Source organism: Chelonia mydas, chromosome 14, assembly GCF_015237465.2.
Source record: "Chelonia mydas isolate rCheMyd1 chromosome 14, rCheMyd1.pri.v2, whole genome shotgun sequence".
NCBI classification, from domain to species: domain Eukaryota; kingdom Metazoa; phylum Chordata; order Testudines; family Cheloniidae; genus Chelonia; species Chelonia mydas.
This window is the reverse complement of record NC_051254.2, coordinates 966,952-992,754: the sequence shown is the minus strand read 5'-3', so window position 1 is coordinate 992,754 and position 25,803 is coordinate 966,952. Positions and strand designations below refer to the sequence as shown.

General features: G+C 60.3%; 1 protein-coding gene across 15 annotated transcripts; it reads left to right on the top strand.

The window, feature by feature from the left end:
* The first annotated feature begins 2,058 nt into the window (after positions 1-2,058).
* Positions 2,059-24,887, top strand: TMC6 (transmembrane channel like 6). 15 transcript variants are annotated; one of them, XM_043528629.1, is made up of 22 exons: positions 2,074-2,237; positions 3,977-4,026; positions 4,061-4,146; positions 8,558-8,688; positions 9,396-9,527; positions 10,407-10,565; positions 10,910-11,015; positions 11,255-11,351; positions 12,613-12,867; positions 13,367-13,551; positions 13,792-13,936; positions 14,873-15,028; positions 15,237-15,412; positions 15,857-15,941; positions 18,048-18,145; positions 18,330-18,425; positions 20,487-20,562; positions 20,917-21,050; positions 21,600-21,776; positions 22,513-22,591; positions 23,463-23,541; positions 24,336-24,887. In XM_043528629.1, exons 1-22 carry the CDS (start codon positions 2,219-2,221, stop codon positions 24,362-24,364), a joined length of 2,550 nt encoding a protein of 849 aa, XP_043384564.1. In that variant the 5' UTR covers positions 2,074-2,218; the 3' UTR covers positions 24,365-24,887. The 15 variants fall into 15 exon arrangements, with proteins under 15 accessions (XP_043384557.1, XP_043384563.1, XP_043384556.1 ...); XM_043528631.1 differs by lacking the exons at positions 2,074-2,237; positions 3,977-4,026; positions 4,061-4,146 and adding exons at positions 5,297-6,411; positions 6,829-6,923; positions 7,541-7,721; XM_043528622.1 differs by having other exon boundaries at positions 2,059-2,237; positions 4,095-4,146; positions 20,487-21,050.
* Positions 24,888-25,803: the final 916 nt, after the last annotated feature.

Below are 25,803 nucleotides of genomic sequence, written 5' to 3'. Positions count from 1 at the left end.
CAGCTGCTCAGGGCTCTGCGGGCAACCAAGGCAGAATTTCACCTCTGTGCTCGCAGCCCCCTCTCACTGGCCATGTGTCCTTGCAATTGACCTAGCCACTGTGGTGTCACACCCAGCAGGAGATAAGGTCTGGGGCCTGGGTAGCAACTTGACAAATGCAGATTTCTGGCTTAGCCAGGAAGGGATTTCTGCAGCTATCCCAGCGGAGACCCGCTCCCTACTGCCCTGACTCCCCTCCAGCCCCTGGCATCGAGGAGGCTAGTGGCCACAGGCTCAGCTGTACTTTGGTTCCCTTCCTGGTGCTGGAGCTGGAGCTGGGGCTGGCTGTGGCTCAGGAGCAGCAGGGCAGAGATTCTCGGCAGAGATGGGGTCTGTCTTGGGTTTGTGAGCTCTCCAAGAGCTGGGTGCGGTCTTGGGGATACACTGCAGGATTAGCCCCTGCTCACCCCACAGTCTGACACACACGCTGGCCCCAAGCACTCTCTGATCGCATGGGAGACAGGGGTGGGGCCCATGGGGTACATACTAGAACTGCCACCCGCACAGCCCCAGAGGTGTGGGCTGTGCGCTGGAGAAGGCCACCCTGCCCTCAATCTCATCCAGAGACTTCCAGAGCTGACAGATCCCTGCCAGGTTCTGTGCTCCCTCCCAGAACGGCTGCTGGGACTTGTGCTGGCCTCACCTCCAGGACCCCAGCAGGACAGGTCTCCCTGCTGGGATGCTCTCAGCTGCCCGCTGGAAGGAGATGGAATTCAGTTCCTGTAGCGTTTAACAGGTGCTGCTGTAAAGTCTGCCCACGAGGCATTTCTATCCACAGCCATCTGTCCACTGCCCCATGCCCAGTGAGTCCAAGGCCGGTGAGGCCCTTGTCCATCCGTGGCCGGAGGTGGGGGGCTGTCACATCCTAGGGCCCCCCTTGCCCAGGGTTGGACCGGACAATGAGACGTGCAGCATTAGCCCCATTTGACGAGCAGGAGGCTAAACCCCGCTGCCCAGCCCATGTGTTGCTGGTGCAGTCAGACCCTGACCTGAGAAGGCGCTTCTCCCGCACAGAGCAGGGCAGAGCTCTGAGCGGCTTCTCCTCCCTCACGCGCACCATGTCCGGCAGGGAGATCTCGGAGGAGGAGCTCTCCCCTGTGGAGCTGTGCTGGCTGACCAGCCTTTGTCTCAGCCCAGAGCAGCTCATTGCTGCAGAGCCCTGGGGAGGAAGAAAAGTCACGTGAGGACCCGTTGTGCCTCCAGGCTGTAGACCCCTTCACCAGCCATGCAGCCATAAATCCATGACAAAGCCAGACCCCGGCCCATTCCCTCACGCACTCACTACCCTCGGGTGCCAGGAGAGGACCTGCTCCCCAGCCCTGCCCCTGGAGGAGTGCGCTGCATTGCCTTCCCTTCGTGGAGCAGGGCTCCCCCAGGGGGCACAGAAGGAGAGGTTATTCCATGGACAAGGCCTGCAGGCTACGGAGCAGTGGTCTGTCCTGGCCCCATCAGGGCCCCAGCTCGGGCCTCCCCAAGGGCCCCTTCCACCCCCGAATCAGCAGGAACTAGCTGGGCTGTTGCCACACCTGCCCCTCGGGCTCCTCTCCCCAGTTGTTTCCTGCGGGAGGGTTTTCGGCCATGGCTGAGGAGGGGCCACGAGCTCAAGTCTCCCCAGCCTGTCCAGATATGTCACTGCGGCCGCTAGGCAGGTTGCTCACTGCTCTCCTTCTGAAAGAGAAAGTGACTCACTGCTTGCCCTGATGGCCCCTTCCCCTGCCCTGCCCACGCCCCCGCACTGATCCCTCTCAGTCAGCTCTGGCTCTGGGGCTCCTCCAGGGACGAGGGAAGTGCCCAAACCACAAGCCCTGGCCCAGGTGCAGGGTCCTGCACTTACTTGTGCTGAGATAACAGCCCTCAGCTGGGCTGATGAGTTACTGATAGTGCCTCAGGGCCATGCGGCAGGAACCATGGGCCCCCCCCCCCCCCCGTTTCCTTTGCTGCCTGCAAGGCAAGATACCAGGGTGACGCATAAAACCAAACTGCAGCCAAGGGCTGCCAGGGGCTTCTGCAGTCTGCTGAGGTGGGGGGGACAAGTGGCATCAGCTGGAAGGGGCAGGAGGACTCTGTCCCTGAGCTTCTGCGTGTGACATGCAGGGTACAGCCTGTCCCCACTAACTGGTGCATGTGGTCCTGGATAACAGCTGGCTCCAGAGTCCCCAACAGATGAGACCTCCTGGGAATGCTCCCAGTGTGGTACCCTGAGTGATGTGCAGGAAACGGGCTCTCATGGTGCCTGGGAAATCCTGTGCTCTGAGCAGGGAGCATGCACAGTGCACGGTGGCCGGGCTCTGAGCTCGCCCCTGCCCGTGGCTTGCAGGGGGAAGAGGTGCTGAGCTTCCCTTGCCCGTGGGGAACAAGCTCTGAACTCACCTATGCGCCCCCCCCAGGCAACAGGATGGGCGCTGAGCTCACTCATGCTGACTGGGATGGGTTCTGAACTCACCCATGCCCATGACAGAACGGGCTGTGTGACAATGTGACGAGCAGGGAGAGGGGAGTGTTGACCTGGGAATGTGCCCTGGGGATGGGAGACCTGAGAGCCTGTGACCTGAGCCAGACGGGGGAGGGGGAGGTGACACCTCTGCCCAAGTAGGGGACGGGCTCTGAGCTCGCCCATGACCGTGGCACGTGGGGGATGGGCTCTGAGCTCGCCCATGGCCGTGGCACACGGGGGATGGGAGCTGAGCTCGCCCATGGCTGTGGCACGCGGGGGATGGGCGCTGAGCTCGCCCATGGCCGTGGCACGCGGGGGATGGGCTCTGAGCTCGCCCATGGCCGTGGCACGCAGGGGACAGGCGCTGAGCTCGCCCATGGCTGTGGCACGCAGGGGACAGGCGCTGAGCTCGCCCATGGCCGTGGCACGCGGGGGATGGGCTCTGAGCTCGCCCATGGCCGTGGCACGCGGGGGATGGGCGCTGAGCTCGCCCATGGCCGTGGCACGTGGGGGATGGGCGCTGAGCTCGCCCATGGCCGTGGCACACGGGGGATGGGCGCTGAGCTCGCCCATGGCTGTGGCACGTGGGGGATGGGCTCTGAGCTCGCCCATGGCCGTGGCATGCGGGGGATGGGCTCTGAGCTCGCCCATGGCCGTGGCACGCAGGGGACAGGCTCTGAGCTTGCCCATGGCCGTGGCACGCAGGGGACAGGCGCTGAGCTCGCCCATGGCCGCGGCACACAGGGGACAGGCTCTGAGCTCGCCCATGGCCGTGGCACGCGGGGGATGGGCGCTGAGCTTGCCCCTGGCTGTGGCACGCGGGGGATGGGCGCTGAGCTTGCCCCTGGCTGTGGCACGTGGGGGATGGGCGCTGAGCTCGCCGATGGCCGTGGCACACGGGGGATGGGCTCTGAGCTCGCCCATGGCCGTGGCACGCAGGGGACAGGCTCTGAGCTTGCCCATGGCCGTGGCACACGGGGGACGGGCTCTGAGCTTGCCCATGGCCGCGGCACACAGGGGACAGGCTCTGAGCTCGCCCATGGCCGCGGCACACAGGAGACAGGCTCTGAGCTCGCCCATGGCCGCGGCACACAGGGGACAGGCTCTGAGCTCGCCCATGGCCGTGGCACACGGGGGATGGGCTCTGAGCTCGCCCATGGCCGTGGCACGCGGGGGGATCCTGAGGGATCCTGGGACAGAGCTTTCCCAGCTGAGCCGACTTTCAGTGAGTGTCCCTCGATGGGAACCACACAAGGGGCACCAGAGGCCCCAAGGCAGGAGAATCCTGCCCCCAGACAGCCAGGGCCCATGGCCAGCCTCCATCCTGACCCCCATTTTAATGGCTACGCTGCAGCTTGCCTGCCCCAGTCTGAGAAATCCCTGGGACCGCTGGGCCCTGGCCCCCGCTGAGGCTGGGCAAGGCAGGCCTGGGGCACACCCTGGGAGCTGCCGAGTCCTTTGCTGCATGCGGAGCTGAGACTCAAATCACACTCTGCCCTCCAGGTGGACACCACAGGCAAAGACTACGACTCCCAGCATCCTCTGCGTTCCAGGTGAGGGGAGGAAAGTGAGCTGGCTCCTGTCCAGCTGGATGGTTCTCACTGTGCTTCGCCCCTCGCAGAGCAGCAGGCTCCCCACCCAGGACTGCCCCTGAGGGACGCTGCAGTGGGCAGGTGAGTGAAGCTGAGAAGGGGGATTTGCAGCTGACATGGACTCTGTGGAAACAGCTGGTCTGAGCCCCTGCTCTTGAAATGCCTCCAGCCCGGGGCTGTAGCACCATACTGCCAGCGTGCCCCAGCTCCACCCCGAGCCACGGGCAGCCATGCAGACAGGGCTCAGTCAGCCCTGGGGTGACTTAGGAAGAAGCTATAGGGTGGGGCTGGAGGTGTGCGTGGACTTGGGAACAGCAAAGAGCTGGCCTGAGCCCTGAGAGCGGAGTAGGGGCTGCCCTCCTCCCGCCCTTATCGGTGCACACAGACCCTGGCAGGCTCAGCTGCCTCCAGCCCAGCGTGCGCCTGCCCCCACAGGCAGCAGGCGAGCTCGTCAGGGAAGGGGGCCAATGGGACACACCCAGGGACTCTGGTCAGTAAGACCAGCTGGTGGGAAGGAGACACCTGCAGGGAGAGCTCCAGGGGCCAGAGTCTCCAGCCAGCCCCGCCTGGGACCACCAGACCAGAGACAAAGCCGGCAGGTTCCTGAGTTTCCCTGACCCTGCAGGCAGGGCTTTGGTGCAGTGTGCCTCTGTCCCTGCAGGCACTGCTCCTCTGGGGGTGTGTCTGTGCTGGCTGTGGGGCCAAAGGAGGGGCGGGCCCCACGAGAGCCACCCCCGGGAGCCGAGTGCTCCAGAAATCACTCCTGGAGCGGGACTGAGCCCCCCACGCAGGTTGCACAGAGCGGGGAGAGCTAAGGTGAGTTTTGTGCCCAGCCTCCCGCACTGGCAGGGGTGGCTCCTGGAGCAGGGAGCGCAGGTAGGTGCAGCCTCCATCTACTTGGACCATCATGTTGGGGACATGGGCATGGCCACTAGGTAACTCGAGGGGATGGAAGACCACGAGTGTCGATGAAGCCCCCTCACACTAGGCCCAAGTGTCCTTGCCCCCCCGCCCCCCCCGGCCTGGAGGCACTCGCAGCAGTTATGCTGAGGATCTGCAACAATATGTTGCAGAGTCAGACTGCCTGAAACTAAGCAAGGCCAAACAGGGCAGATATGGAAGAACAATGCTGAATAAAGCAGCTTTATGTATAGTTTAACAAATGATACAGAGAACCAGGGAACTAGCTGGGAACTGGACTGGCTGGCTAGATGGATACTTAGGGCAGCTTGCTATTGGCTAAGTATGCTGAAGAAAGGATGTATAAAAGCCTGTGTAACTTCCTGCTCTGGATGCAGGATTTGAAATTCTATTCTCCCTGGACCTTTTTGAAGCTTCAAATAAACTTTTCTGCTTCTCCACCCCGTTGTGATTATTGGGTGAAGCACACAGGGTAACGAACCCCTACTGTTGTTTTGCCTCTCGGCACTGGGTGCCGGCAACAATCATCTCTTCTGCTCTCCTAGCAAGCCCCCGCGGGACCGGTCTGCCTGGGTGTCCAGCTCCCTGGTGCCCCACCACACCTGTTGCATGCCACGCCCCCCAGGCTCTCTGGGGGCCCAGTGCTTTTCTAGGAGGGAGTGCCTGTCTCTGATAGGGGAAAGGGAGCCAAGCCAGCCTGGGCCACTATCTGCCTGGACTTGCTGCAGGGAGTGGTTTGAATGTGAAGGGCTGAGGGAAGTGAGACTCCCGCTGCTCCAGGACTGGAAGGAAGGGGCTGACTCCGCTCCAGTTAACTCTTTAGTGCCTGAAGACTCTCAGTGCGGGCTTTGGGTGTGGGAAGCAAGTGGCAGGGGAGAGAGGGGGCTGAGGGGGAGGAAGCATGCAGGGGGCCAGCCCTGCTCCCCTGAGGGCAGCTCTAAGGCCAGTCCAGTGGCTCCTGCGGAGGGTGGAGATTTGGCATTTCCCAAGGCCTGTGCTGCCCTGCAGACGCCGGGGCGCCAGGTGTCCGGGGCAGCCCTGGTTCTCAGCAGAGAGGTGCATAGGTGATCAGAGGCATTCACAGCCAGTCAGGGGGTCTGGTTAGTGCAGGAGCTCAGGCCATGGCTCATTCTGCCAGTGCCTTGCACAGACTTTCCAGCTCACTCAGGGTGCAAAATGCATCTTGGTATGTGACCCTCTGGGAGCTGGACTGGGTGAGACGGGGATGCCCCTCCCCTGGCCTTGGGCTGCACGGGGCATTGTGTGGGGAGAGGACAAAGGGTTTGCATTTACATGCTGCCCAGGCAGGGACACACAGGCTGTTTGTTCTGGTGCCCGCTGAGGAATCAGAACTGGGCGTGGGGAGGAGAGAGTGGCTCCTTTCTCCTGCCTCTTCTGGTTGGGGGAGTAGCCCCGACACGCGGGGTAAGGCCCCAGCTTTTCCCTCTCTCTGACGCACGTATGGCAGGCTTGGCACTGTGGTGTCTGAGGCCTGACCCTAGGTGCTGCAGGGCTCCCGGCCAGTGCCCAGCATTGACCATCTGGTCTCTCGGCTGGCCGGCCGGAGGGTGGATCACTGCCTGGGAGCTGCTCGCACTGCATGACATACGGTGCCTGGGGCTTTGCACAGAGCAAGTGGTCGGCTGGGAACAGATGGAGCCCCTAGCTGGAACCCTGCAAGGATGCCTGGGTAGGGCTGGAGGAGGAGTCCCTGCCAGGGCAGAGGGAGCCAGGGGGTTAGTGTCTCTCTGGGCAAGTTTTGGCAGCGCCGAGGAAAGGAGGTCGAGGTTGCCGTAGTGCAGAGGATGTGGGAGAGATCTCTCATCGCTGTTTTCTGTGCAGTTTCTTTTTACGAGTCAGTACGTTTCCGCTTCCTTGGCCGTAAGCTGCAGCGAAAGGTCAGGGCCCTTGTGTGAAAAAGGAAGCAAGTGCCCTAGGTGAGTGATTTTCAGACTCTTTTTCTAGGAACCCAGTTGAAGAAAATCGTTGATGCCCACGACCCAACTGAGCTGGGGATGAGGGGTTTGGGGAGTTGGAGGGGCTCAGGCCTGGGGCAGAGGGTTGGGATGCAGGAGCGGCTCAGGGCTCTGGGCTGGGGGTGCAGGCTCTGGGGTGCAGAAAGGAGTTCTGGGTTTGGGGGGGGTTCAGGGCTGGGGCAGGGGATTGGGGCACGGGGTTAGGGCACGTTAGAAGCACCTAGTCTCCACCCCCCCCGGGAATAGCCCCTCAGGCACGATCTGCTGGCCCTGGGCCCGCAGCCCCGAGCCTGCTGCTGCGTCTGCACGATCTGCACAACAGGGCTGGTGTGTGACTGAATCGCAGCTGTTGTCCCCTCCTCTCTTCCTTCCTCTTCCCCGTGTTTTGTGCTGTGCTGCCTGACTCAACACAGCCCCCGTGTTTCCGTGGGACTCGCCTGGGAGGTGGCAGAGCCCAGCACACCCTTCTCCAGCAGCCAGCCCCCGCTCACTGGGCTGAATTAGCTGGGGAATCGCCCAGCCAGCACCCTCGGCTGTACTCTGCCCATGGCTCACTAGCCCTGGGGGGCCTGTTTTAGAAATGACGAGTGGGAGATGAAGAGAAGAGGGCGCTGCTGAGAGAGATAGTTGTTTGGAGAACTCCAGGCCCCGGTGTTGTCTGGATCCGGCCCCGAGCTGCTGGAATTGCACTTGAGACCCCGAGATGACCCAGCCATTCTCTTTCACCCTTTGCGTTCCGGAGAGTAGGGACGGTGCCAGGTGAGTTGCATGGCCATTGGCCTCCTTGCTGCCTGGGAGGGGAGCACTCCATCTGTCCAGACCTGCACCTCCGACGTGCCCACCACTGAGGTGTCTAGGGTCCATTTATGTAACTCAGAGCAGCAACCCTGCTGCCCCACTTGACTGCCTGCCAGGGGCATGGTCCCTGGACTCTGCCCACTCCACTGGGGAACCTATCCAGACACAGCCATTGCATCCTGTCCTTAACACGGCAGCACTCGGGCTTCTCCCAGTCTGCGGTGGGAGGGAGCCTCTCAGCCCGAGCCATCCACCCTGGCCCTGGAGAGGCTCCCACTGGCCCTGCCAAGAGGGTGTCCTGGTGGAGCAAGGCTGCCACAGCAACAGCCTCCATTGTGGGGGCACTTGTCTGCCCTCCCCATGTGGGGATGGGGGCCGTGCAGCTCAGAACTTGCCGCCCTGGGGATACCGAGGGGAAACGGGAAGATTTTGCAGCGCGTCCCTGTGCAGACAGAATTGTCCTGGGGTGGCAATGAGGGTGATCCCGGTCGGGAGTTGCTCTGGGGCAGTGGCCCCATGGGCTCTGTGACCCTGCGTGGTAGCAACTCCACAGGCCTTGGAACTCAGTCAGATCCCAAGGCCATGGCCCGTGGGTTCTTCTGGGGTGCAGCCAGGGGCTGCTGTGTCCCAGCACCACCCCCGCTGAGTTGACAAGAGGATGCTGCTAGAATCTGGCATCTTTGCAAATCTGTGACCTGGCCACCTCCCGTCTTGAGCCCAAGGGCCACGGGTTACAGTCATGGTGGGCGCGGTTACCTGCCGCTCAGCCTGTATCTTGGCTTCCGTGTTTCCCACAGCCCAGATCTGAGCCTGGGCGATGAGGGTGCTATGCACAGTTCCTTCCAGCAGCTCCTCCAGGAGCAGAGCATGCAGGAGCAGGAGCTGGAGCAGGAGCTGGAGCTGCAGGAGCTGACCGTCGGGGGCAGAGGTAAAGCAGTGACCTGCAGCACGGGTGTATCTGGGGGCGTTCTGCAGCCCAAGAAGCTGTGTGTGCTGGGGGGGCACAGGTTATAGCTCAGATACAAAGCCTAGTTTGTGCTCCTGAGACTCTTCCTGGCATTTACTAGTACAACGTTCCATCGTCCAAGCGCTCGCCAAGGTGTCACCCCCTCCCCTCCCACACCCCAACCACCTGCCCCAGCCCAGTGAAAGTGAGTGAGGGTGGGGGAGACTGAACCATCTAGGGAGGGGGAATGTAGTGAGTGGGGGGCAGGGCTGTGGGGCAGGGTGGGGGGCCTCAGGGAAGGGGTGAGGCTAGGGTGTTCAGTTTTGTGCTATTAGAAAGTTGGCAACCCTGTCGCCAAGCCGTCAGGAGGGGCCCAGGGAGCTCGGGCAAGCTTGCTGACAAGGGAGGCTCTGAGCCCTCGGGCCGGGTGCTGGAACAGACAGACCCTGTGGGGGTTAGCAGGGAGCACTCTGTTCCTGGGGTGCCTCTGGCCAGTGCCACGGCAGGGGCCAGCAACTCGTCTTGGGGCCAGGCGTCTGCTCTGAACATGTGCAGGCCTGAGCGAGGCATATGGGGAGCCCAGGCACGGAGCTGCATGCCTGGCTGGGGATTGTCCCCAGGAGTCCACGGGGAATTCCCTCTCTGATCCCGACAGGCAGAGCTCAGTGCATTTCCTCACCTTCTCCCAGAAAACCTGGCCCATGGGGCTGCTGCAGCCGGCCGCACTGAGGTCTGGGAGGAGCCAGAGCCGAGGGGAGAGCACCCGGATTTCTCTTCAGCCACACTACAGATCCTTGCCCGCATGCCCAGCCGCACCATCGGTGAGCATGAGCCCCGGGAAGCCAACCACGCAGCCCCAGCCCGGCTCCGGTCCTGCTGCCCGCCCCCCAGCCTGGCCTGATCTCCGTACAGAGTGGGCTGAGGAGACTGGAGCCAAGAGTCCTGGGCCCGCTCATGGCTGCATGGCCCAGGCGCCGGCTAGTCGCACCTCCCGACCCAGCTGGACCAGCCCTGGGTGCCACGGAGTGTGGGGGAGTCCAGGCCCTGCACCCCTCTTCCTGGGATTCACTGAGACTCTCAGCCAGCCAGTAAAACAGAAGGTTTATTGGACAACAGGAACACAGTCCAAAACAGAGCTTGTGGGTACAACCAGGACCCCTCAGTCAAGCCCTTCTGGGGGAGCAGGGAGCTTAGACCCCAGCCCTGGGGTTCCCTGCGTTCCTCCACCCAGCCCCAAACTGAAACTAACCCCCCCAGCAGGTTCCCTTCTCTGCCTGTCTTCACATTCCTGGGCAGAGGTGTCACCTCCCCCTCCCCCTCCTGGCTCAGGTGACAGGCTCTCAGGTCTCCCCTCCCCAGGGCACAGTCCCAGGTCAGCACTCCCCCCTCCCTGCTGCGTCCCATCCTCACACCGGGGCAGACCAGTGATTCTCCAAGAGCCAAACCTGCCCTCACCTGCCCGCCCCAAGCTGTGCCCCACACCCGCCTGCCCCAATACCATTCCACCCCAACCGCCTGCCCCAAACCGTGCCCCCCACCAGTCCTACCCAGCCCCACCTCAACACCACCCTGCCCTCACCCCAATATCATCCCACCATCACCTGCCTTCCGCCCCGGGCTGCAGCCCCCGACCTCCACCACCACCCTGCGCTAGGGAGCGCGCGTTCGCTCACGCCCAGCGTGCTGGCGGTGTGTTCCAGGGCACAGCCGAGGAGCCATTATCTCGCAGTGCTACAACCGCACGACCAAGCTTCGCCGCCGGAGTAGCCGGCCGCCGCTGCACCAAGTGTCCCGCTCTGCACGGCCCAGCCTGCGGCAGTACGACCTGGAGCTGGACGCCGGCCAGGCAGAGCAGGAAGGTGAGTGGCTGGAGCTGGCGCTGGGAGTGCCATGCACTGCTCAGGCCGCAGGGCCAGGCATCCCAGCGCCCCCCTTGGGATTGGGGGGGCCACGTGTCCAGCGCCCCCCTCGGGATGGGGGAGGGGCCACGTGTCCAGCGCCCCCCCCCCCGGGATGGCAGCGATGCTGAGCTGGGGCGAAGGCCTGGAACGGAATTCCTGCCCCATCTCATTCCCTGCTGCCCCCCACACCTTGGCTGAGAATGGGCCGGTCCCTGCAGCCCATGGACATGGAGGCTCCCCATCTTCTGCCAAGGGTGCCCCACTTTGCCCTGCGTGACCCTTGCTGCGATTCTCCTCCCCAGACACACACAGCCTGCTGGTGAAGGAGCTGCAGACCCTCTCGAGCAGCCAGAGGAACCACATGCTGCAGGCGATGCCCGTGAGCCTGGCAGAGAAACGCAGCCTCAGGTCCGTCCCCACCAGGGACAGGGGAAGCAGCCGGTGCCAGCTCTGCCCCCGCACCTAAGCGGAGCCTCTCTGGCCTGAGGAACCTGGGTGGGGCGGGGGCTCAGAGAGTGTGGGGGTGAATAGAGGAGGCCGGTGTCCCCTGTGGGCGGTGTGGGGTCTCCCAAGAGCAGAACTGTCCCCTCCCGCGGATTCTCCCTTGTGGTGTCTGAGCTGTGGTGTGACGGGACTGTGTGTTGCAGACAGGAGTTGGGTGGACACAGAAGCACCCTGAGGAAACCCGACAGGACCAGGAGGCCTTTGTCCTGCTGCGGCCAACTCAAACACAACTTCATCACAGTAAGTCCTGCCCCCACCCACTGCAGGTGCCAGGCTGGGCCCTTGGCGGCAGCACCGGCTGCTGGGCCAGGAGGGGCGGATCTGATTTTTGTCTGGAGAAACCTCGCAGAGTCAAAGGCCCCGTGCTGCAGGACAGGAGCCCCTGATCTTCTCTCCCTCCCCGCACTCCCCCACTCCAGGCTGTGGCCCCTGGCAGAGTCCTGCAGTTCGCGCCAGGCCCTGCTGCACTCCTGTCTCTCGCTGGGAATCAAGATAGTGGCTGGTTTTTTCCCCAGTTGTTTATGAAGCAGCTCAGATAAATTCAGAGCTGGGTGGAGCCCCCCAGGGAGGGGGCCCTGGGGACTCTCCAGCGTCTGTGGGAACAGGTGCCTTGTCTGGTCATAGAATCATAGAAGATCAGGGTTGGAAGGAACCTCAGGAGATCATCTAGTCCAACCCCCTGCTCAAAGCAGGACCAATCCCCAATTTTTTCCCCGATCCCTAAATGGCCCCCTCAAGGATTGAACTCACAACCCTGGGTTTAGCAGGCCAATGCTCAAACTGAGCTATCCCTCCCCCCGGGTCTCCCTGTGTGTCCTGGGAAGCTGAAGGCTTGGGATTTCTGCTGGGAAGGGAGCACATTTCTGGGGGCAGGGGAAGGTCTAGCCCCGCACTCACTGGCCAGGGTGATTCTGTTAGTGCCACTGGGGGTTCTCTCCCTGTTATGCTGAGCGCTCACTGCCGGGAGCTGTCGCTGGCATTGGGCAAGGACCTGCCCGGGCTGAGCCCTGGCGCTCATGGTGAATGGGGGGGGCCCTGGTTCTGGTAGGTGCACAGAGCCCCCGAGCTGGTGACAGCCCTTCCACCGGTGACTCCAGCAGTGCAGACCGAACAGCACTAGATGCGCACGGGACACCTGAGACGTGATGCTTAAAGGACACAAACCTCTCCCAGTCACAGCTGCCATTGTGCTCAGCTCCCAGGGGCGTGGTACGTCTCTGTCCGTCCCGTCCGCGCCCCTGGGCCACGCAGCAAAGCCCTCGCGGGAGTAGCCGAGCGGAAGGAAGGCGATGGGGCCGGGAGCGGCAGAGGGAGAGCATGGCAGGCTAGAGTCCAGGAGCAGCTTGGCTGCGCTAAGCAGAGTTGGGCCTTGCGAGACGGTGGCAGCACGCTCGCTGCAGGGATTCCCACAGCTGAGAGGGGAGGTTGGAGGGGCTGCAGGGGTGGCTCAGACGGGTTGGCCCTGGCCCCCTTTTCTGACCCGAGTTCTGTTCCCCTCCAGGGGTTCCGGAGTCTCTGGGATGGCTTCCTCTCCCTCCTCCACTCCCTCCAGCCCTGGCATCATTCCCTGAAGCAGATCGGTGGCCGCTTCGGCTCCAGTGTCTTGTCCTACTTCCTCTTCCTCAAGACGCTTCTCACGTTCAATGCCTTCTTGTTCCTGACCCTCTTGATCTTCGTGGTAGCCACGCAGGCCAGGTACCCCCCGGCCGCTGAGAACAGCAGGCTCTTCACAGGGCTTGAGCTCCTCACGGGGGCGGTGAGTACTGCGCTGGAGGGCGAGACCTCGGAGACCCACCTCCCTCTGTCTGCGTTCCCCAGCCCCGGGGCAGCACCCACAGGCCCTGCCACCCCTCAGTGCTCAGGCCAGACAGGATCTGCCTCCCCTGCTCAGCAGCAGCTGTGCTTCCAGCCCAGAGCGAGCTGCTTCAGAGAAAGGTGCCCCCCGCCCTGCAATAGGGCATGGGGCCCGCCGTACAGCAGCTGCACCCTGCATCGGATTTCTTTAGCCCGGACGGGGGACTGGATCCCAGGGACGGGCGGGGGAGAGGGGAGCGTCACCGCCACTGCTGAACAGCGCCCGTCATGGTGCCTCGAGAGGCAGGACCAAGAAACCCGAGACCCACCTGGGTTTGTCCAGCCTGTTCCTAAAACCCTCCAGTGACGGGGATCCACGTCTCCCATGGGAGCCCATGCAGCGTCCCCCTGCTCTGCAGCTGGGGGAGGCAGTGGGGCCCATTCCTGTCCTCTCCCTGCAGGGCTACTTCACTCAGACTCTGATGTACTACGGCTACTACAGTAACTTCACCCTGAACGAGCCCTGCACCCCCGGCAGTGGGCGGTGCCAGCCTGGCAGAGGCCATCTCCCGTACAACATGCCGCTGGCCTATGTGTTCACCATTGGGGTCTCCTTCTTCAGCACATGCATCCTGTTGGTGTACAGGTAAGGCGCCCTCCCTGCTCACTGGCTGTGCCTGGCATTACTCACCCGGCCGCCCTCGTCTGAGCACTTGCCCCCCAGCGCCCCGACCGCTGGGCCCACCCTGTCTGGGCTATTGTGTGACCTCTGCCCCGCGACTTACCCCAGCCCCATGCTCTCCACGGCACCCACTGATGGCTCGGAAATGCCCCCCTTTCCTTTCCTTTCCCTGCAATCTCCGTTCCCTGGCTGCTCCTCTTTCAGCATGTCCCGATCCTTTGGCGAGAGCTACCGCGTGGGCAGCACGTCGGGGCACTTTGCCATGAAAGTGTTCTGTGCCTGGGACTACAAGGTGACCCAGAGACGCTCCGTCAGGCTGCAGAACGAAAACATCCGGACCCAGCTGAAGGCGAGTGCTGCGCAGAGGAGTTCGGCTCCAGGCTCATTGAGACGGCCTGGGTTGGCCACAGGGTTCAGGCAATGGCCTGAGACTTGGCAGATGTGGGTTCGACTCCTGGCTCTGCCACATTCTCCCTGTGGGACCTTGGGCAAGACCCTTAAACTCTGTGCCTCAGTCCCCATCTGTTCAAGCCCGGGGGCAACGCTGCCTGCTCTGGCTTGTCTAGGGAGCTGGGAAGCACTTCGAGCTAGAACTCTTGTTCCTTGTGTACACGTAGCACCTAGCCCCAGGGACCCCTGGGCTCAGCGGGACCTGTGGGCACTACCCCAATTATAACAATATCACTGACCATATTATAGATTCAGTTCCTCTGTTAGGGACCAAACTGTGCAGACTTTCACCCACAGCTCTGCCGGTGCCCTGTAGCCCAGACTCACAGCTGCCCCTGCCCCTCCTCCCACAGCTGTGTCGGTGCCCCTCACTATTGCTCTGCCCCGCTGTGTTACTCCTGGGCTGCCCCTGAGCCAGGAATGACCACCATGGTGGCTTTGTGACTGGGCAAGCTGGGGATTAAATTGAAGCCACAAAATTCACTTTCACTTGTGACCTAAAGCGGGATTTGAGCCTGAATCCCCACAGCTGAAAGATGGGTGTGTTACACCAGGTCCTGGCCCGTTCCCCAAGGATCGACCCCTGCCCTCCTGTTGGAAACTCCCCTCTTCCGCCCCTTGGGACAACAGCTCTCTCGGTGCATCCAAAGGCCCTGGGTCCTTCCCCTCTGCAGCACCATTTGGCTGCTCCCGGGTCCATTCCACCACTCCCTCCTTCCTGGGGAGGCGTTCGCCGCTCCTGACCTGCAGCCCGTTCCCAGCGAACGCTGTGCCCGCCTGTCAGCCCCAGCACCGTCGGTACAATCAGGACAGTCCGTTGCGTGGTGTTTTGCAGGAGCTGCTAGGAGAGTGGCAGTCCAAGTCCCGCCCACTGAGCCTGTGCAGGAGGCTCGGCAGGATGGTGGTTCTCAGTCTGGCCTGGGCACTGTCCCTGGGCACCGTCCTAGGCTGTGTCATCGCAGTGTATTACTTCTCCGAACACCTGCTCAAGGTGAGTGCGGGCCCTGCGCTGGGCCCTCCTCTCATAAGAGGCTGTCATCCCTGCCCGGAGGGGCATCCCGGAGCTGGCGGGGCGGGGGCCGGGCTCTGCAGAGACACGGGCAGTCGCACTGCTCCCGAGAGGCCAGGGATGCTCTGGTGCGGCCAGAGTCCTGTGGGTGGTCTGCAGGCCAGTAATCCCCTTGGTGCCGGCTTTCCAGGTGCACCGGGACAGCCGAGACAGGGGGAGCAGCGAGGCCCGGCAGGAAGCCTTCCTGCTGGTGCTGCCTATGGTGGTGTCCCTGATGAACCTGGTGATGCCGTACCTGTATAACCTGCTGGCAGCCTGGGAGAAGCAGGAGTCTCCAGCGCTGGAGGTGTACGTGGCCATCTGCAGGTAGGGCGGTGGGGGTGGGGCGTACCCCCCTCCGTCTGGGGGTTTCTTTTGCTCTTGGTTGCTGTGTTACAGCTAGAAATCCAGCACTGGGAGCCTGGGACTCCCTGAAGGACCCGGGCTTGAGCACCCCTCGCAGTGAGCCACAGGCCTTCCATCTTCCTCCTCCTCCTGAGCACCAGGGGGGCACCTTGTGCTCCGGGGCGGGCCCGGGCTGCTCTTAGGCCTGCCCCAGGGGGACAATGGAGATGCATGCAGCTGGTGCCTTCCACTGCCAGGCCCTCTGCACTGAGATCTCGGAGCAGCTGAACGGAGCAGGCGAGCTCACCTGCTTTGCCCACCAGAGCTCTCTGTCCATCCCTGCCCTGCTCCTCTTGCTGGCATGGGATCGCTCTCTCTCACTCGCTCTCGGATACCTCCCTCTCTCCCTTTCTCTTTCCTCCTGAGGAATTTGATTCTGAAGATGGTCGTCCTGGGCCTGCTGTGTTACCATTGGCTGAGTCGGAAGAGGGGATACCACTTGGAGGACGAGGTCGGTCTGCATTGGTTGCAACCTCTGCTTGTTGAGAGCTGGGCCCTTGCAGCTCTGGGCCCCTGCACCCAGCCCACACTGTAGCCCACAGCTGCATGGGCTGTGCAGAAATGAGGATTAAATGGATTTTGTGCATGCTGAGGGAACAAGAGCTACTCGGAGCTACTGAATGGCCCAACTGCACCCTTCAGAGAGAGGAGCACTCATTTAAGCTCTCCCATTGGCCCAGGGATATTGGGACAATCTGCCACCCCTGCTGTGCTGGGTTCAAATTATCAGAGCAGATCCCAAGCTAAATATGAGTCAACAGTGTAACGCTGTTGCAAAAAAAGCAAACATCCTTCTGGGATGTATTAGCAGGAGTGTTGTAAGCAAGACATGAAGTAATTCTTCTGCTTTACTCCGCGCTGATTAGGCCCCAACTGGAGTATTGTGTCCAGTTCTGGGCGCCACATTTCAGGAAAGATGTGGACAAATTGGAGAAAATGCAGACAAGAGCGACAAAAATGATTAAAGGTCAAGAAAACATGACCTATGAAGGGAAATGGAAAAACCTCGGTTTGTTTAGTCTGGAGAAGAGAAGACGGAGCGGGACATGATAACTATTTTCAAGTACATAAAAGATTGTTAAAGGGAGAAAAATTGTTCTCTTTAACCTCTGAGGACAGGACAAGAAGCAATGGGCTTAAATTGCAGGAAGGGAGGTTTAGGTTGGACATTAGGAAAAACTTCCCAACTGTCAGAGTGGTTAAACACTGGAATAAATTGCAGAGGGAGGTTGTGGAATCTCCATCCTTGGGGATTTTTAAGAGCAGGTTAGACAAACACCTGTCAGGGATGGTCTAGGTCAGTGGTCACCAGCCAGTCAATCTTGATCGACTGGTTGATCGTGGGGACTCTCCCAGTCAATCCCAATCTCCGGTGGTGTAGCAGGGCAGCCTCTAAGGCAAGCTCCCTATGTGCCCTGGCCCCATGCCGCTCCCGGAAGCGGCCGCGTGCCCCGGGAGGGAGGGGGGCAGGGGTCTCTGAGCGCTGCTCCTGTCTGCAAGCACCACCCCCGCAGCTCCCATTGGCCAGGAACGAGGAACTGTGGCTAATGGGAACTTTGGGATCGGTGCCTGCAGAGAGGGGCAGCGTGCAGAGCCAAGTGCCCCCCCGATCCCCCCAGGGGCCACAGTGGCGTGTTGGCCCCTTCCAGGAGCTGCATGGGGCCAGGGCAGGCAGGAAGCCTGCCTTAGCCTCGCTCGCTGCTCATCAAGGTAAGTGCCACCCGGTGGGAGGCCACACCCCAATCCCCAGCCCTGAGCCCCCTCCCAGAGTCAGCACCCCATACCCCCTCCTGCACCCCACACCCTCTTCTGCACCCCAACACTCTGCCCCAGCCCAGATTCCCCTCCTGCATCCAAACTCTCTCCCAGAGCTGGCACCCCTCACCCCAACCCCCTGCCCCAGGCTCAGCCCAGAGCCCCCTCACATACTGTGAATCTCTCGGCCCTAGCCCAGAGCCCACACCCCGTCCCCAACCCCAACCCCCTGCCCCAGCCCGGTGAAAGTGAGTGAGGATGGGAGAGAGTGAACGACGGAGAGAGGGGGGAGATGGAGTAAGCAGGACGGGGCCCCGGGGAAGGGGTGGAGTAGATCCTGGGTTGCCTTTATATTCAAAAAGTGATCTTGGGCGTAAAAGGGTTGGAGACCACTGGTCTAGATAATACTTAGGCCTGCCACGAGCGCAGAGGACTGGACTAGAGACCTCTCGAGGTCCCTGCCAGTCCTGCGATTCTGTGATTGTTGCTGGCCCTTGCAAGGGGCAGGGATGGCACAATGCAGCATAGCAAAGGTCCCGAGTTCCCCTTTCGAAGAGGCAGAGTGTCGTGATCTGAATGCTCAGTGGCTAGGTTTGGCTAGCGAGTGAGAATGTTGCCAGCCCACCAGTTGCCATGGGAAGAGTGCCTTAGCGGGCAAGGCACCACGAGTGAGTGCCCCACTGTTGAGGGAGCTGCAGGGCAGGTGTTCGCAGATCTTGCTTGCGGGCCACGGGAGAGCTGGTGGGAGGAGGGAGCCATCTCTACCCTTTCCCTGATACCACCCGTGCCTGTGTTTTCCCAGTGCTGGGAGACGTCTGTGGGGCAGGAGCTGTACCGCTTTGTGGTGATGGATTTCGTGTTCACGCTCCTGGACACTTTCCTTGGGGAGCTGCTCTGGAGGTAATGCTCGTGCGGTGCCCATCCCTGGTGCTGGGGCCTCCCTGGCTCCGCCGTGCAGAGGCAGCTCTGGCTTGCTGGGACATTGGCACATCTTGTTTGCAAGGTTGATCTCTGTTGGAGTGAAAGTTCAGGGGCTGAGTGTCCTGCGGCCTCAGCCCCTTGAAAGTCTCTCTGTGTCTTCCAGGCTCATCTTGGAGAAGAAGCTGATGAGGAAGCAGAGGCCTGAGTTTGACATTGCCCGGAACGTGCTGGAGCTGATCTATGGGCAGACCCTGACCTGGTGAGGCATCTCTTGCTGCCAGTGGTTCAACAGCTTCCCCCCACCCCTCTGTTACCCGTGTAGCTAGAGCCTCTTCCCAGAGCCAGGAGAGGCAGATCAGCTTCACACGCCGATAGGCTGCTGCCAGATTACACGGGTGCTTCTGGCTGCCTCACGCAGGAGCTCAGACACAGAGCAGCGAGCACCTTTAAACCCCCCTGCACACGCAGCTCCCCCGGGAGCGAGAACGCCCCAGGCGGGAACGCCTGACACGCTGCAGGGCTGCGGGCGGGATAAGAACCTGTGCAGAACAGAACGAGCGTGGAAGGAGGGCAAATGCTCTGGGGGCCAGGTGTAAGGTCAGGATTACGATTCCCTCGCAACCTGCAGCAGGAGTCGTGTCAATGGCAGAACAAGGCCTCGTGTAGTAACTAACCGTTGGCCTTATTTGTGATTCGTTCAGTGCTTGTCGCTTCCACCCCCACTCAGGCCATCCCGGTTTCTGCCCTTTGTTTCTCTTCTCTCCAAGTCGCTTCTGTTCCTCCAGCCAGACTCCTAGTCGAGTTCCCCGATCTGAGCCACGCAGGCACCATGCACCGGTCGCACTCCACTCACATGTAGCACGTTTTCTCTGCAGACTCCAGGGCTAGAAACTCACTGTGTGAAAAAGGAATCATAGAATCATAGAATATCAGGGTTGGAAGGGACCCCAGAAGGTCATCTAGTCCAACCCCCTGCTCGAAGCAGGACCAATTCCCAGTTAAATCATCCCAGCCAGGGCTTTGTCAAGCCTGACCTTAAAAACCTCTAAGGAAGGAGATTCTACCACCTCCCTAGGTAACGCATTCCAGTGTTTCACCACCCTCTTAGTGAAAAAGTTTTTCCTAATATCCAATCTAAACCTCCCCCATTGCAACTTGAGACCATTACTCCTCGTTCTGTCATCTGCTACCATTGAGAACAGTCTAGAGCCATCCTCTTTGGAACCACCTCTCAGGTAGTTGAAAGCAGCTATCAAATCCCCCCTCATTCTTCTCTTCTGCAGACTAAACAATCCCAGCTCCCTCAGCCTCTCCTCATAAGTCATGTGCTCTAGACCCCTAATCATTTTTGTTGCCCTTCGCTGGACTCTCTCCAATTTATCCACATCCTTCTTGTAGTGTGGGGCCCAAAACTGGACACAGTACTCCAGATGAGGCCTCACCAGTGTCGAATAGAGGGGAACGATCACGTCCCTCGATCTGCTCGCTATGCCCCTACTTATACGTCCCAAAATGCCATTGGCCTTCTTGGCAACAAGGGCACACTGCTGACTCATATCCAGCTTCTCATCCACTGTCACCCCTAGGTCCTTTTCCGCAGAACTGCTGCCTAGCCATTCGGTCCCTAGTCTGTAGCGGTGCATTGGATTCTTCCATCCTAAGTGCAGGACCCTGCACTTATCCTTATTGAACCTCATCAGATTTCTTTTGTCCCAATCCTCCAATTTGTCTAGGTCCCTCTGTATCCTATCCCTCCCCTCCAGCGTATCTACCACTCCTCCCAGTTTAGTAGGAAACTAGGAAACTGGAAAGGTCGCGCCGTGTGGGTACGGCGTGGGGGTCGTATTGTCAGGCAGGCCGGATCGGGCCCCTGGGCCGCACCCTCTGGGTATGGCGTGGGGGTCACGTTGTCGGGCGGGCCGGATCGGGCCCCCGGGCCTCGCCGTGGGGGTCACGTTGTCGGGCGGGCCGGATCGGGCCCCCGGGCCTCGCCGTGGGGGTCACGTTGTCGGGCGGGCCGGATCGGGCCCCCGGGCCTCGCCGTGGGGGTCACGTTGTCGGGCGGGCCGGATCGGGCCCCCGGGCCTCGCCATGGGCTTCCACTGCCATTGGATGACAGCGCATTTCCCGCCCCACTGAGCTCCCAAAGGTTCCCCTACTGCCGCCCATGCTCTGGCTCCATTGTCCACTTTGGAAGCCCCCAGCTGGAGGAGAACAAGGCAATGACCATGCTGCCCCATGGCTGGGGGCACTGGCTCCTGGGGGGCGGGGGAGTGCAGGGCTCTCACAAATTTACTGTAGCTTTCCTTCTTCCTTTCAGGCTGGGGGTTCTCTTTTGCCCCCTCCTCCCAGCCGTCCAGATCCTCAAGCTGGTGCTCCTGTTCTACATCAAGAAGGTAACGGTCGTCCCCACCCACCGGTCTTCGGCTCCCAGCTGCTGTTCGGCCTCAGCCAGTGCTGCAGCTGCAATCACGCTGTCCAGAGCCGGGGGGTCTAGAGGCTGGACTGGGGGAAAGGTCTCTGTCCAGTTCTATATTCAGCTCTGTCCAGAAACAGAGGAGAGCTCCCTGGGAAGGGAGGGGTCAGACAGGCGTTCCTCACCTGCACCAGTTCTCGCCCTCTCCGTTTCTATTTGCAGCAGTGGCCTGGGACTCCCTGGGCCCAGAGAACATCTGTCCTGTGTGCCGGCCGATGGGGGGTTGTTACGCTCGGGTCAGAAGTTAGTAGCTGGTTTAACTCTGTATCTCCAGACCAGCCTGATGAAGAACTGCCAGTCTCCCAGCAAGCCGTGGCGCGCATCTCACATGAGCACTGTCTTCATCACCCTCCTGTGCTTCCCCTCGTTCCTGGGCGCCGCGATCTTCCTCTCCTACACCATCTGGGCGTGAGTGTGTGTAATGAGAACCCTCCGTGCCTACAGGAGAATGGAGCCAACCAGCTGTGGGGTCTGACTGCTCTACCCTCCCCTTCCCCCCTCCAGCTTCCCAGTGCTTTGGTCCCAGTCAGCCTTTGTGTCCGTCTGCTCCTCGGGGCTGGGCCTGTTTCAGAGCTGCCTGTAAGTCACCGTGCGTGCTTTAGCACTGTACGAATAAAGGCAGCCAGGGGATATTTCCGCAGAGAGGATTCGCCTGCCTCCGACTCAGCCCTGCGGTTTCTAAACACCTGTGCACTGCTGGGGGTGGGGCAGGGAGGCGGGGGTGCCTTGGATCAAATCCCTGCTAGAGGAAGTCTTTCCCGGTGCATGGCTGCAGTTGGAGCCCATTCTAGGTGGCATGGAAATCAGGTCTGTGTTGTTTCTTGAGGTAACATCTAGATTCCACACCAAAGGCACAAAGCCCAGGTCAGGTGGTTCTGGTGGCAAGTGAATTGCAGGTGGAAGTCGTCCTCTACCACAGGTGTCCATTTGACTTTCATCTGCTCTTTGTCTGCCCAGAGTGAGACCATCCAAAACATGTGGCCCGTTCCGGATGCAGGAGACCATCTACGAGTCAGGGAAGACTTGGGTTCAAGAGCTGGAGAAATCCAGCCCTAACATCGCCTGGTTCACCTGGATCCACAAACACCTGGTGGGAAATACCTTCTTCCTGTTCTTTGTGTCCGGAGTCCTGCTGTGAGTACGACTGAATTCAGAATCCAAGCCTGAAAACTACAGGCAAACGCACCAGGCTGGGCTCCCCGTAGCTGAGAATAGCTGCTCAAGGCATTCAGTCCTTGTACTTTGAGCTCCCTGGTAGGCCGGGACAGTGTCACCCAGGAGCATTCCTGCCTCCGCCCAGAGAGCAGCACTGGTCCTACACTGGGTTTGGCACGGCCCTTTGAACCTCGCTGTTATTTCTCCTGACCACGGCCTCACTCTCCCGTGGGTGGAAGCCTGGAAGAAGGCGTTGGTGCCGCTGCTCCGGCAGCTAATGGAGTGGCTCCCCTGAACCAGGGGGTGGAGCTGCCTCTTCTGCACGAGGGGGTCAGATGTGTCACCCCACTGAAGTCGTGAAGCACAGTCTGACACCCTCACCCCACGCATTGCATCGCCACTGGGGGAGCTGCAGGGCTGCTCGGGGAGTGCGTGTCCCACTCCTCGCTCCCTGGCCGCCTGAGGCCGTGAAACAAGTGGCTGAGCACAGAGAAATTCGTTGGGAGGAGAGGTTGGGTGTGTGAGAAAGGAGGTCTCTGACTGGCTGCTGGGGCCAGACCAGTTGTCCCCCCCATCCCCTGTCCGTCCTCCCCCCTGTCTCCCACTCTGGCTTGGAGAGAATGGCAGGTGATCTAGCCATGCATTGGGCATGTGTGGCCCCCTCAAATGTGGGCGTCAGACCCTGAGGCCTGCAGTTCATGTCCTTCCATTGCAGAGCTGTGATCTACCTCCACATCCAGGTGGTGAAAGGCCAGCGGAGAATCATCCGCCTGCTGAAGGAACAGATTGCCAACGTGAGTTCGTGGGGCCTCTGCATGCTGCTTGCTTCTTACTGCCTTATGTGCGGGACTTGGGGACCCAGGGAAAGCTGAATTGGGCCTGCCTCTGTGCCAATACCTTAAAGAAGGCCCTACCATGGCACAGAGAAGTGCCTTTTACATGCAAAGGTTTAAGCCGAAGGTGTGAGGAGAGAGGCTGTTGGGAAGGCCAAGACTATAACTGAGTTCAAAAAAGAACTAGAGAAGTTCCCAGAGGACAGGTCCATCAATGGCTATTAGCCAGGATGCGCAGGGATGGTGTCCCTAGCCTCTGTTTGCCAGACGCTGGGAAAGTGTGACTGGGGATGGATCACTTGAGGATTCCCTGTTCTGTTCATTCCCTCTGGGGCAGCTGGCACTGGCCACTGTCGGAAGACAGGACACTGGGCTGGATGGACCATTGGTCTGACCCAGTGTGGCCGCTCTTATGAGGAGAGAAGGTTTGTGGTACTTATTGGTAATCGGCTGTGGAGCCATAAGGAAAACTGGGGACATAGATTTCAAAGGAGCCAGTGGCTCGGCATTGGTTCCTTGTACCCCACGCTTACACCTCAGGAAGGTGATGGGAGGTGCAAGGTGTAGTCGAGTGGACAGAGCACGGGTCTGGGATCCAGGAACTCCTGAGTTCTAATGGGTGCCTCAGGTTAGACACCTACACACACATTTAGGCACCCAAATGAGTGGCCGAATTTTCACGAGTGCTGAGCACCTGCAGCTCCCACTGGATTTTGGCCATAACAGCTGAGCGTTAGTTTCTCCATCTCTCCTATTACAGCGGCTTGTTTTGCCGGGGGCCATGGCCCTGTTCTGCCCCCCTTTGGTCACGGTGGTGTCTCTTCTGTTCTAGGAAGGGGAAGATAAGATATTTCTCATTCAGAGGCTTCAGTGCATTTATGGGAAGCAAGAGACGCATCCTTGCGTGCCAGGTGAGGCTCAGCGCGTGGCTGGGGGTGGGCAGGGGACGGAATCGGACTGAAGCTCCTGGACGTTGATGCTCCAAGGAGATGAAGGAAATGCTGGGGGGATTTATCCAATGCCTCATCTGTAGGTGAATGAAGCCTGGGCCCAGCTGCCCTTTCCGCTGCCCCGCCCAGCTGAGTTCAGTACAGCTCTGGGGAGTGCAGGTGGCAGCCAGAGCTGCAAAGCAAAGGGCGTCTGTGATGGGCAAACAGAATCAGCAGGGAATTGCCTGAGCTAGTCAGCATTTCCTGAGCGTCTCCTCCTGCAGAGGAGCAAAATCTCTACCACAGCTGCTGTGCTGCAACGGGGACCTAGATGGGCATCGCCTCAGCTTTCTATGGCAGAGGCAAATAGGTACAATGTTCCCAGCTGACTTCGTACCGAGGCAGACCAGGCCCCAATTGTGTGGCTGCTACCGTGCCTCACACACACCACAGGGAATAGCTGCTCACTCGTCTTTCACTGGGAACAGCTTTTGACTGGGAAACCATTTCCCCCGTGCCTAGGGTGGCTGCGGGGCCATTCAATTCCAGGCCCTGCTGTTCCATGGCGAGGACACCAGGGTGCCTGTTGCCCCATCCAATCCCGGGGCAAGGGAGGAGCACAGGAACCAGAGAGGCTGGATTGTGAGCGAGGGACCATTTCCCTGTGTGTTTGGGCAGCAGCCACACTGGGAGCCAGGACCCGAGGGGCCCTTGGCATTATAGGAGCACAGAGATTTGATGATGACAATGACTGAAGCACTCCCTTTGTGCTGTAGGAGTCCCTTGGAAGGAGCTGAATGCGTGACCAGGACTTTCCCTCTGGCCGCAGCCTCCCGTTGGAGAGACCGGAGCCGGCAATGGACTTTACAGGGCTGCGCTGAGAGATGCAGACATATCACTGAGAAAACCAGTCTCCTGCTGGTGCTGGCACCCAGGCCCTGCCCTACAGCTGCACTGGCGTGTTATCTTTGGGTGAAAACCTCCGCTCCTATCATGTACTGGTGCTTGTAACTCTGTCTCTCCAGGGAAGGCTGCCGAGACCTTGCCTTCCATCAGGGCACAGGGTCCAGAAGCCATGCGGGCGGTCGGGCACTGCTGGAGCCGAGCACACCTGGTGCCAACGGGCTCTAAAAGTGAGGGCCCAAACCAGCCTCTCGTCTGACAGTGGGACGTTTAACGCTGCTGGGCCTTCAGCTGGTGTCTGCGAAGCCACCAGACCCCAACCTGGCTGTCCCAGCAGCTGGGTGGTTTTCAGGAAGCCCTTCCCCTGGGGACATGTTAGCTCTGTTACTATTAAAACCACGCTCCCTCTTTCTAAGCTCCGAGTTCGGAGTGTGAATGGCAGAGCCATTTATTTTGTTGTTTTCAAGTTCTTCAGGAACTGGCCCAGCTGGTTGCTGGTGAGTGTTTTCTGTCACATGGCTGTGAAAAGAGGGAGCTCCTGGAGCAGCTCATTCTAACATCCACTGATATGCAGGCGTGGGGGAGGAGTCCTCACCTCTGTCCCAGAACCTTGTCTGAACTGACCAGGGCTTCTCCTTCCCCTGCAACCCCTTGCCCAGAAAGTCTGCCCCAAGGAGCTGATGTTCCAAAATCTGCTTTCACCGTTATGAGCTGTGAGGCAGCAGCCCATCCCAACAGCTTGGTGGCCACCCATGGCACCACCCGTGGGCATCTGGCAATTGCTAACTACCTCCGGCCTTTGTTTCTCACTGGATGAGCATGGCTCCTTGGAGAGGCAGGCAAGGCAGAAAAGGATGGACTCAGCAAACTCCACAGCTATTACTGAATGCTAGGACTGAGCAGTCAAGCACGGAGGTTTTGTTTCCTGGGGCCTGGCAAGAGCATGAATGCCAGCTTCAGGGCAGACTGTTAGGAACCAGGGCTTAACCCCACATTGCCTGGGAGTTTTAGACTTAGATTTCACCAGGCTGGTGTCAAGTGTGAACTCCTCAGGCACTGAAACAGCCTTAACATGGAGTCACAGATAGACGGTGTGACGAAGTGGGACTGTTGTTAATGTTTTCTCTGAATAGTGTGGGGGTGCCTCAGTTTCCCCTAGGCAGTTCTTAAGTATCTAGGGGGTGGGATAAGGGTGTATGATCGTTGCAGAGCCCTAGAGAGCAGGTGTGTGCAGGGACACAGAGAATGGCCAACACCCTGTTTCCTGGCAACTGATGGCCTGGCCCTTCCCCCCTGCAAGGTGAGAGCTAAAGGGTTGGAGAACAAAGGAATCCGGTGACC